Raw genomic sequence first — 12044 nt, forward strand, 5'->3', positions numbered from 1 at the left:
CTCTACCTCTGAAACCATTAATACATTATATGTTAATTAATTGAATTTAAATTAAAAAAAAAAAAGCACGTTCAGGGGTGCCTGGGTGGCTCAGCCAATTAAGTGCCTGACTTTTGGTTTCGGCTCAGGTTGTGATCTCCTGGTGATGAGATGGAGCCCCAGGTCGGCTCCATGCTCAGCGCAGAGTCCTGCTTCAGATTCTCTTTCCCTCTGCCCCTACCCCCCAAAATAAAGAAATAAAATGAAATCTTTAAAAAGCATGTTCAAAGGACAAATACTATATGACTCCACATATACGAGGACCCCAGAGTCAGATTCACGGAGACGGAAAGTAGGATGGTGGGTGCGGGGGGTGGGGAGGAAGAATGGGGAGTTACCATGTTTCAAGCGGACAGCGTTTCAGTCTGGGAAGATGAACAAGCTCGGAGAGGGACGGTGGTAAGGCTTGCACAACAGTGTGAATGTGCTTAATGCCACTGAATTGTACACTTAAAATGGCTAAGATGCAAACGTCATTTTATGTATATTTTACCACAGTTTTTAAAAAACTAAAGGGCAAAGAAGCAACTTCACATCCATTCTCTGCCAACTTGGACCTCGCCATGGTCCTGAAAGTGAGCAGAGCCGGCAGTTGCTGCCAGCCCCACCTCCCAGACGCCTGGAAGCCCCAGAGGTGACCAGAGCATCCCTCCCGGGAGTGCCAGCGCAGAGCCAGGCTCTTGCCACCCCACGCGGGGGCTCGGTCCCTCTTCATTGCCGCTGCTCACCCCACACCGAAGCGGGGTTCCGGGACGGACAGTGCGTGGGCATTCGGGGAAATGGGAAAGGAGTCTCACGGAAACCATTACTGCATGCAGTGTGCCAACGCCATGCTCATGATGGTGACCTCTGGATAAAATCTATGAGGGTGGGCACCTGGGTGGCTCAGTTGGTTAAGCGACTGCCTTCGGCTCAGGTCATGATCCTGGAGTCCCTGGATCGAGTCCCGCATCGGGCTCCCTGCTCGGCGGGGAGTCTGCTTCTCCCTCTCCCACTCCCCGTTTGTGTTCCCTCTCTCACTGTGTCTTTCTCTGTCAAATAAATAAATAAAATCTTAAAAAATAAAATAAAATTAAAATCTATGGGGGTGTGAGGGTGTGAGTGTGTGCGTGTGTGTGTCAGAGAGAGAGATGACACCCATGAGGTGCTGGACATGGTGCATTAAACCCTATTTTTATAATTGTATCATGATTCCCGAACTTGAACATCGGCTTCCTGCTAAACGACACCTGTTTCCTCCCCTGTCACCACCCCTGCCCCCAGGCTGGTCAGAACAGCAGCCCCAGCCCCAGCCCACTGAACGCAGGCAACTCCTACCCCACCGGCATTTCACTGCCTCCATGGCCTCTCCAGTCCCAGGGGAGAGGCTCCACAGACCCAGGCACCCTCTGAGAAGGAAGGCAGGAGCAGGTGTGGCCCACCCAGGGCCCCAGGGACAAGACCAGGCTTGCAGCTGTGGTGGGAGACGGTTGAGCTCTGGATGCAGACCACAGCAGGGCAGTTGGCCAATGGCCCGCTGGGAGAGACCCCCCGGAGTAACAGCCATGGGCCTTGGAGAGAAGGTTCAGGCAGAGGACCGGGCCGCTTGGGCCAGGGAACACTGGGATAGCCACTGCCAGTAAGAAGGACCAGGGTACTCACTGACTCTCCTCCAGGGAGCTCAAGCCTGCAGGTCCTTTGACCCTGAGGGCAAATGAGGCTGGGAACAGGTCAGGTGGGCTCTGAGGCCCCCTGGGGGCAGAGCCCTGGCCCCAAGCCATGCTGGCCCCTGCTGCTGCTGGGCTTGGCTGTGGGTGCCCATGGTCGGCTGCCCCCACTGACAGTAGACCCACCGAACAGCACCCCAGACCCTGGAGCCCCAGCAGGAAGGAGCTCTCGGAGCCCGTGGGACAGGTAAGGGACTGAGGGAGTCATGGGGGTGAGGGAGGAGAGGGTCTTTGCAGCCAGAACTGGGACTGGGACAAAGAGCGGCTATGAGGGGGACAAGAAGGACAAGGAAGAATCAGTGAGAAGGGGGCAGCCTGGACAGACACTGGCTTTATTTAAAGTGTTGACATTTTGTCCATGGTGTATTCATTTGCATTCATTTGTTTTAGTATTGTATTAATATATTATTTGTCTTAATTACTGAGCTTTTTGGCATTCCTAAATTTTGCACCCAAGGCTAGTGCCTCACTCACCTCACCCTGGTCTTCTGGGTAGGGAAGAAACAGGAGGCAGGGGCAGGATACCCACGTAGGTGGTAGGTGCTGTGACTGGGTCAGGGTGCCCAGGCCGCCTCCTCTTAACTGATGAGCCACCTCCTTGCCCTTCCCCTGCTGGGCAGGGGCCACCCCCTGGAGCACTAGGGTGCAGGCTCCAGCCAATGCTTCTTTTCTTTTTTTAAAAAGATTTTATTTATTCATTTGAGAGAAAGAGAGAGGGAGAGAGCACAAGCCGGGGGGAGCAGCAAAGGCAGAGGGAGAAGCAGGCTCCCCACTGAGCAGAGAGCCCGATGTGGGTCTCAATCCCAGGACCCTGGGACCATGACCCGAGCCGAAGGCAGCCACTCAACTGACTGAGCCACCCAGGCGCCCCTCCAGCCAATGCTTCTTACATCAGAGTGGGCCTTCCCTGCTGTCCCTAGGTCACCAGACCCTCAGCCAAGGACCTTCAGCCAGGGCCGCTTCCTGTGACTGACCCCCTAAGAACTCAAGCCCACCCAGGGTGCAAGCGCCTCCATGGGAAAGGCCCCTTCGAGTGTCTGTGGGGGCCACGGTCTGCCACCACTTGCTGAGTGACCCCAGGCCCTTCTCTCTGTGTGCGGTGGGAAGTCCCTGGACTAAGTGCCGAGCATCTGGGTCCACTTATGATAATGAGTGACACAACAGCACGTTCATTGTGGGCACTAATCACTTTAGGGGCAGAACATCCCTCAGCAGCCCCACAAGGCAGAGCCTGCTATCGTCCCCATTTTACAGATGAGGATAGAGATCCAGAGAGCTGAGGGGACCTGCCCAATGTCACACAGCCTGTGCAGACTCCAACACGCAAGCCTGATGGCTGCCAGGTCTTCCCACCCCCATCTCCTAACTTGTGGGGCTGACAAGTCTGCCTCTCCCAGCCTCAGTTGCCTACCTGCAAAGCTAGGGGTCCTAGTTGGGTGAGGGCCTTGTAGCCTGACACCCACCCCAAGGATGCTGGTGTTGCCATGGTGCAGGACTGGAACAGGATGAGATGCTTCTGTTCTGTATTAGCAGGCCAGCCATGAAGGGTGGGTCAGCACCTGTGGGTGTTGGGCAAGGACTGGCATCTCAGCATCCAGCAGGGCCCTGGGAAACACAAGGAGAGATGGAGCCCCCATGGGGGGTCAGGCCTTGTGCTGGGGCTGGGATCCCAGGGGAACAAAGCTTTGGCCCCAATTCAAGGTCCAGCGAGAGAGGGGGCAGGTGAAGCAGCAACCACACATAAGGACAATGGTGAGATAATAGAGGCACAGAATGCCCAGGAAGCTCCCAGTGGTCCGCAGGGCTGGAACGAGTGGGTACTGGGGCCAAGATGGTCTGAGAGAAGGCTGAACAGGTGACCAGCCCCTGACATAGAGGACCCATCCCTGGAGGACAGACTTCATCTGGGGCATCCTGGGGAATGTTTGCAAGGAAAGGACATGACCAGACTTGGGTGGTTGAGGGTGGGAATCCAGAGCTAGAGAGACATTGAGGAGGGTGTGGCTGTGTCCTTGGCAGAGTGGACGGGCAGTTGGAGATTCAGGAGGTGGGAGTAACAGGAAAGAGAGGAGCCAGGATGCCCCCCTGGCTTTTTTGCTAGCCAGTTAAGAGAGCGCTGTGACTGCACCAGCCTGTCCTGCATCTTAATAAAATGGGCCAAGAGAAGGGGTGGTTTGCAAGGCCTTGGTCTCCCCCAAGGAAGTCTACTCACTTTCCGGTCACTCAGGGCCGGTGGATGTAGAGACGATGGGGCTGAACCAAGGGGGTCACGTGCAGTCTTGAGGACAGACCGATAGACCATTTTTAGAGCAGTAAGGTGGGACGGGGGGAAATGACCAAGCTGGTTTTACAGATGAAACGCTGTTGGCCAGTGATGGGGTGTCTCCAGGCAAAGGGAATAGCAAAGGCTGAAAGGAGAGTGAGGCGCGCAGGCACAGCAGAGATTGGGGGAGGTGAGGAGGGTGGCAGACCGCAGGGGGTTTCACGCCCCCATGATTTTTCCCGAGGTCCTTGAGGGACTTACATAAGGGACTCTCAGAGTCAGATTTGTGTCTTGGGAAAATGGATCCAGCTTTTTTGACGGCAGATGAGAGCTGCAGAGAGGGGGCTGTCCACACAACGACCAAGATCACCTGTGAAATTGGCAGGTGAATTTAAAGTGATGGTGCCAGAGGTTGACGGGGGAGGACTGGGCACTGTCATGGATGGTCAGTGGGAGAAGAAATTCTTGGAACAAATGACACCGTGTGTCAAGATGTATAAAAATCTGCATTCCTTTTAACCAAGTAATTCCACTCCTAGAAATTTATCTTGAGGAAATAATCAGAACTTCAGCTAAATATTGTAAGTGTGTTCAGAGGAAAAAGTAGAAAGCCCTTCAATGTCCAACAATACGAGAAGGTAAAATAAACTATGGTATATCCATGGAAAAGAATTATAAACTCATTATATATATAAAATATATATATTTATATATATATAGCGACTATAGTAATGTAATAAAGATTTCTATTTTTATTTTACTTTAATTTATACAGAGTAAAATTCCCTCTTTTTGGTATAGTAGTTGTATAAATTTTAATAAAATCATAGAGTCATGTAACTACCACCACAATCAAGATAGAGAACATTTCCATCACCCCCCAAAATTTCCTTGTGTCCCTTTTGTAATCAGTCCGTTTCTCTGCCCCAACCATGGCAACCACCGATCTCTCTGGGACCCTATAGTTTTGCCTTTTCCAGACTATCACATAAATGGAATAATGCAGTATATAACCTTTCTGTAAATTAAACTTTTTATTTTGAAATCATTGTAGATTCACATGTAGTTGTAAGAAACAATACAGGGGACCCCATGTCCCCTTCACCTGGTTTCCCCCAATGGTAATGCCTTGTAAAACTATAGTAAAATATCACAACCAGGATATTGACATTGATACAGTTAAGGCACAGAACATTTCCCTCACTGCAGATTCCTCATCTTGCCCTTCTATTGCCACTCCCATTTCCGTCCCTTCCAAGCCCTTTCTTTATCCGCTGGCAACTACTAATTTGGTCTTCATTTCTAATTTTGTCATTTCAAGATTGTTCTATAAATGGAATCACACAATTTGTAACATTTGGTGTTAGCGTTTTACACCCAGCCTAATTTTCTGGATGTCAGTTCAGATTGTTGGGTGAATCATAGTTTGTTGGTTTTTTATAACTGAATAATAATATTCCAAGTACAGAACCTTTTGAGTCTGGCTTCTTTAGTTCAGTATAACGGCTTTGAAGTTCACCCAGGTTATTCCATTTGTCAATAGCTTGTTCCTTTCTATTGCTGAGAAGTATTTCATTTTTCAATGTATTACATTTTGTTTAGCCATTCACCAGTATAGTGTTGAACTGAAGGGGCAAAAATAGGCATCCTTGTCTTGTTCCTGACCTTGAGGGAAAAGCGTTCAGTCTTCCACCAATGAATATGATGTTCAATGTGGATTTTTCATAGATGGTTTTATAAAGTTGAGGAAGGTGCCTTCTACTCCAAGTTTTTAAAGTCTTTTGTCATGAAATTGTGTTGAATTTTGTCAAATATTTTTCTGCATCAATGGAGATGATCACCTGGCTATCATCCTTCATTTTATTATTATGATATGTTGTGTTGATTGATTTTCTTAAGTTGAACCCCCTTGCATTCCTGAGATAAATCCCACTTGCTGTATGATTCTTTCAATATACTGTTGGATTCGCTTTTCTAGTTTTTTATTGAGCATTTTTGCATGTGTATTCATAAGGGATAGTTTGTAGTTTTCTTGTGATGTCTTTGTTGGGTTTTGAAATCAGGGTAATTCTCAAAGAATGAGTTAGGAAGTGTTCCTTTCTTTATTATTTTTCAGAAGAGTTTGTGAAGGATTGGTGTTAAATTTTCTTTAAATATTTGGTACAGGGGTGCCTGGGTGGCTCAGTCAGTTAAGTGTTTGACTCTTGGTTTTGGCTCAGGTCATGATCTCAGGGTCATGGGATCGAGCCCCACCTCAGGCTCTGCGCTCAGGGCAGAGTCTGCTTGAGAATCTCTCTCTCTCTCCCTCTCCCCCCTGCACCCGCTCATGTGCCTGTATGCACTCAATAAATAAATAAATAAATAAATAAATAAATAAATAAATAAATATTTTGTACATACACACATGCATACATAAAAATATTTGGTAGGATTTTCTGGTGAAGCCTTCTCATCCTGGGCTTTTCTTTATGAGAACGGATTTTGATTACCATTTTAATCTCTTTAGTTGTTATAGGCCTGTTCAGGTTTTCTATTTCTTTTTGAGTCAGTTTAGGTTGTTAGTGTCTTTCTAGGAATTTGTTCAGTTCAACTAGGTTATCTGATTTGTTGGTATTCCATTGTTCATATTATTTCCTTATAATCCTTTTCAATTTTGCATGGTGTGTAATAATGTCCCAACTTCCAGTTCTGCCTTTTTTTTTTTAAGATTATTTATTTATTTATTTATTAGAGAGTGAGCAGGAGAGAAACAGCATGAGAGGGGAGAGGGTCAGAGGGAGAAGCAGGCTCCCTGCTGAGCCGGGAGCCCGATGTGGGACTCGATCCCAGGACCCTGGGATCATGACCTGAGCTGAAGGCAGTCGCTTAACCAGCTGAGCCACCCAGGCGCCCTAGTTCTGACTTTTTTTAAAAAAAGATTTTATTTATTTATTTGACAGAGAGAGCGAGGCAGAGGGAGAAGCAGACTCCCTGCTGAGCAGGGAGCGTAATGTGGGATTCGATCCCAGGACCCTGGGATCGTGACCTGAGCCCAAGGCAGATGCTTAACTCACTGAGCCACCCAGGTGCCCCAGTTCTGACTTTAATAATTGGAATCTTCTCTGTTTTGTATTTGTCGATCTGGTAAAGATTTCTCAGAGCTGCTAAACTTCGAAGAACCAGCTTTTGGTTTTACTGGTTCTCCTTATTGTTTTTTATTCTCTAATTCATTTATTTCTACTCTAATCATTATTATTTCCTTCCTTCTGCTAGCTTTGGAATTAACTTGCTCTTCTTTTTCTATTTCCTTAAGGTAGACTTAAGTTATTGGTTTGAAATCTTTCTTCTTTTTTAATAGAGACTTTTTATAGCAATAAATTTTCCTTAGAACACCACTGTCACTGAATCCCATAGGTTTTAGTGTGTTGGGTTTTCTTTTCATTCATCTCAAAGTATCTTTTAGTTTCACTTGTAGTTTCTTCTTTGATCCACTGGTAACTTAAGACTGTTGTTTATGATTTTGACTACTCTAAATACCTCACATAAGTGGAATCATGCGGTATTTGTGCACCAACATTACACAAGGGTTCCAATTTCTCCACATCCTTACCAACACTTGTTTCCTAGTTTGTTTTTTTAATAGTAGCCATCCCAATGAGTATGAGGTGGTATCTCATTGTAGTCCTAATTTGCATTTATCTAATGATTAGTAATATTGAGCATCTTTCATGTGCTTATTGGCCATTTGCATATGTTCTTTGGAGAAATGCCTGTTCAAGTCCTTTGCCCATTTTTGAATTGGGTTGTTTGTTTTTTTCTTGTTGAGTTTTAGGAGTTCCCTATATATTCTGGATATTAACCTTTTATTACATATATGATTTGCAAATATCTTCTCTCATTCTGTGGGCTGCCTTTTTACCCTGTCAAAAGCATCATTTGATATACAAAATTTTGACATTTTCATGAAATCCAACTTGTCTAGTTTTTCTTTTGTTGCCTGTGCCTTCAGTATATCCAAGAAGTCACTGCCAATCCAATGTTGTAAAGCTTTTGTCCTATGTTTTCTTCTAAGAGTTTCATTGTTTTAGCTCTTATATTTATGCCTTGCATCCATTTTGAGTTTATTTTTGTATATAATGTTAGGTAAGAGTCCAACTTCATTCTTCTGCATGTGAATATCTATGTTTCCTAGCACCATTTATTGATAAGACTGTCCTTTCCCCCATTGAATGGTCTTGGCACCCTTGTCAAAAATCATTTCATTGTATGTGTGAGAGTTTATTTCTGGGCTCTCTGTTCTATTCCATTGGTCTGTATTTATGTCAATACCACACTGTCTTGATTATTGTAGCTTTATAGTAAGTCTCGAAGCCTTGTGGTGTCATTTCTCCAACTTTGTTCTTTCCTTTCAATATTGTGTTAGCTATTCTGAGTCCTTTGCCCCACTATATAAACTTTAGAATCAGTTTGCCAATATCAACAAAATAATTTGCTGGGAATTTGATTGGGATTGCTTTGAAGCTACAGATCTGGCCTGAGGTTTGGGTAGTGAGAGCACTCATGGTCATGTGTGACAAGATGAAGACAGAAAAAAGAGCTGGATTGGGGGGAAGGTGGTCAATCTCACTTGGATATGGTAAGTTTGAGATTCCTGTTGAACATCCAGCTGGAGATGGTCAGTAGGCAATTTAGGGAGAGTCAAGGAGAGGGTTTAGAGCTGGCCTAGACTTGAACTTCACCAAATGGGCAGTAGTGGGAATCCACAGTATAGGAAGATGGCAAAGGAGGACCCAGGGTGCCAATCTGGGAGTCAGCTGCCATGCATGGGCAGGGGTGAAAGAGAAGTCAGGGGAGGAGAATGGGAGGTCTCAGGTACCAACAGGAAGAGAGTCACTGAAAACAGAGGCTGATTCTATGTTGCATCCTGTAAAGACATAATGTACAACAGGAACTGGGGAACTGCCCAGGAAGAAGGCCTTGTTGGCCCTGACTTGAGAGCTTTCAGGGAGAGATGGAGATGAAAGCCAGGGAGGCCCTCCATGTCCCAGCATATGAAACAGTGCCTGGAGCTACTTTTGGATGGATAGATGGGTGAGTGGATGGATGGATGGATGGATGGATGGATGGATGGATGAACACATGGACAGAGGCACAGACAGGTGGACAGAAAAACAGTGGTCTGAGAGATTACAGAAAGCTTCATCAAAGAGGTGGGATTGCATTGTGACTTGATGTGTAGAGAAAAAGTGGGGGGTCTACACATGGAAGTACAATGAGTCAGGAATGACCCAGTCCCAGACCAGTAGGAGCAGGAAGGAAGCCACCTGGCTGGACCATGGGAAATTGTAGGAGAGGAACCCTCGGAAGCTCTAAATGAGACCGTCAGGCAGGTCTGAGCCAGTTGAGGACTCGCTCTGCCACACCACATGAGAGGACAAGGCACCCAGGGATTTACTAAACACCCACTCTATGCAGTGTCACCATCAGACTGAGGATTAGGAGGTGACCAGGACAGCCTTGGAAAGGGGGGAAATATACAAGACATGGGTAGAGTCTGCCTCAATCGGGGGCTGGGCATGGGGACACCTCTGGGCTGTGGGCTCATCCAGGTGTGCCACAGCCTCTAGGAGGCTGGCTGCCCAGCCCCACCTGCTACAGCCTTATGCCCATCACAGGTTCCTGTTCTGGCCTGGCCCCCAGGGGGCAGGCCCCAGGTGCTGGCCTGGTGGGTTTTGGCCTGAAACTCAGTCATCCTGGTTTGTTTTCAGTGAAGGAACCCAGCTCACCGTCCTAGGTAAGTGGCTCTCACCACATTTCCCAACCTGCCCCACCCCTCTGTTGTCTTGGGAAAGTTACTTTTCTTTGGGGGCTGCTCCCTGTCTACCCTCCCAGCCTTAAGGACTGACCTTCTAGCAGATCTGTGGGATCTGGGGAAGTGGATTGGTCTCAGGGAAACCAGTAGGAAGGACCCCAATAGTACAAGTATTTACCTTTAGAATCTGACGATTGAATGTGTCCAGATTCCAGGGCCCTAGGCTGGGGGTGAGTGATCCAAAAATGGGGGCTCCTTCCCTTCTTCCAGGGCAGACACCTGTGTGGGGTCTGAGGCTGGTTCTGACTAGGGGCACTGGGGTAGCCTTAGAGAGTCCCTTGGGGTCTTGGCTGCGGGCTTGATGCCCATCCAGGCTAGGAGGACCACACAGGAGGCTAGGGACATGGCTGGGGCTGTGAGCCCAGCCTCTGGGCACACAGAGGGGCAGCCAAAGGGGAGGCCCATAGGAGGGGGACAGAACAGTCTGGTTTGCTCTAGGCTGAAGTGCTGAGGGCCTCTGCTAGGCCATGGGGACATGGAGACAGAGACACAAGCAATGCAGGGCAAGGTGACCAGAAACACAGCCCTCCCAGGATGTTGGTCAGAAGGGAGCAGGTACCATGGGGCAGAGTCTTACCTGTCCCTGGAGCCCTATAATCCCCAGGTGTCTCACCTGTCCCAGGGGTGGCCTCCTGCCTTCCTCAAAGGGTACTTTAGACTCAGAAGATGACAAAGTGGAAAGTGAGTGGGGGCTCAGAGCTACACAGCTGCCCCTTAAAGTCAGGAATCATCAGAAGTGCTGAGGTGGCCATGGGGCCACCCTGCCTGTCGTCTGCGGGGAGTAGCCCCAAGAAGGCTGCAGAAGTGAAGGGTCCTGTGGTCAGGGCAGGAGAGATGTGGGAGATGGCAGAGCCTTGGAGTACCCAGCCTTCCCAGGAGGCAGGGACAGAGCTATTCCTGAGGGGGACAGGGGCTCCTTGCCCCACTGGGTGCAGGGCTCGGGACCTCCATACATACCGTCAGAGTTGTCCTGGCAGGCTGGGTAGGGGACTCCAGTTCACAGGGGAAGCACCTGGATCCAGAAGAATGAAGTGATATGGGGCCCAGATGCGGGGCTGAGGAGGAAACTGAGGCTGCAGATGCACCTCTCACACATCTGGGAGAGGTGACATGGAAGAGCTGCTGGGAGCATGGGGGGCTGCTTGCTGTCCAGGGCTGGAGTGGTAAGGAGGATCCCCTGGGTGAACAAACATGGCCACCATGGGAACAGTCACAGAAACTGTAGATAAGGGAAGGGCTGCCCAACACTGGGACTCTCCCTGCATCTCTCCACTCTCTCCTCTGTCCACACAGATCAGCCCAAGTCCGCGCCCTTGGTCATGCTCTTCCTGTCATTCTATGAGGAACTCGGCACCAACAAGGCCACCCTGGTGTGCCTCGTCAGTGACTTCTACCCCAGTGGCGTGACGGTGGCCTGGAAGGCAGACGGCAGCCCCGTCACCCAGGGCGTGGAGACCACCAAGCCCTCCAAACAGAGCAACAACAAGTACGCGGCCAGCAGCTACCTGAGCCTGTCGCCTGCCCAGTGGAAATCATACAGCAGCGTCAGCTGCCTGGTCACGCACGAGGGGAGAACCGTGGAGAAGAAGGTGGTCCCCGCAGAGTGCTCTTAGGTCCCTGACACCCTCCCCCATCCAAGGGGGCCTGGAGCCACAGGACCTCCGGGCGGATCTGCCCTCCCACCAGGGTCACCCCAGCCCTTCTCGCTGCACCCGCTCGACACTCAATAAAATGTCCTTTATTCAATCAGAAATTGTGCTCTCTGCTCATTGTGCTTCTAACACTTTGCATCCTGAACTCAACCATCCTCAAATGTGAACACAATTCTTTTCACCCTGTGGGAAAAGAGTCAGCAGAAGGCATTGTCATGTTTTTGCAAGGGGTAGTTTTACTCTCACCCAGAATTGCCAGAGAATATTCCAGAACAGGAGATACCAACAGCAGAACCAAGATAGGCCATCCTCCACCATGTCTTTATGCTTACTTTTCCTGCACGGACCACGTCAGTCACCAGCAGTACCAAAGCCCACTGCTCGTGGTTCCCTGTGGACTCCTGGATAATGTCTGAGTTCCTCCTTGGACCTGGGGCCTCACTGTCAGGGACTAGCTCTCTCCTGAGATGTCCACTCTCCTTTCCTGGTAGGCCCCTGCTCGACGCCATGTTTTCTCTGGTTTCCTACCCCAT

The 12044-nt window shown here is 48.8% G+C and overlaps 1 protein-coding gene across 1 annotated transcript; it reads left to right on the top strand.

The window, feature by feature from the left end:
- Positions 1-1625: 1625 nt before the first annotated feature.
- Positions 1626-11611, top strand: LOC129046215 (immunoglobulin lambda-like polypeptide 5). The gene is made up of 3 exons (XM_064578070.1): positions 1626-1932; positions 9663-9781; positions 11153-11611. The coding sequence occupies exons 1-3, from the start codon at positions 1733-1735 to the stop codon at positions 11470-11472; spliced, it is 639 nt and encodes a 212-aa protein (XP_064434140.1). The 5' UTR covers positions 1626-1732; the 3' UTR covers positions 11473-11611.
- The last annotated feature ends 433 nt before the right edge of the window (positions 11612-12044 follow it).

Source organism: Mirounga angustirostris, unplaced genomic scaffold, assembly GCF_029215605.1.
Source record: "Mirounga angustirostris isolate CCGP_5_RB_7025 unplaced genomic scaffold, mMirAng1.0.hap1 SCAF_14, whole genome shotgun sequence".
NCBI lineage: Eukaryota > Metazoa > Chordata > Mammalia > Carnivora > Phocidae > Mirounga > Mirounga angustirostris.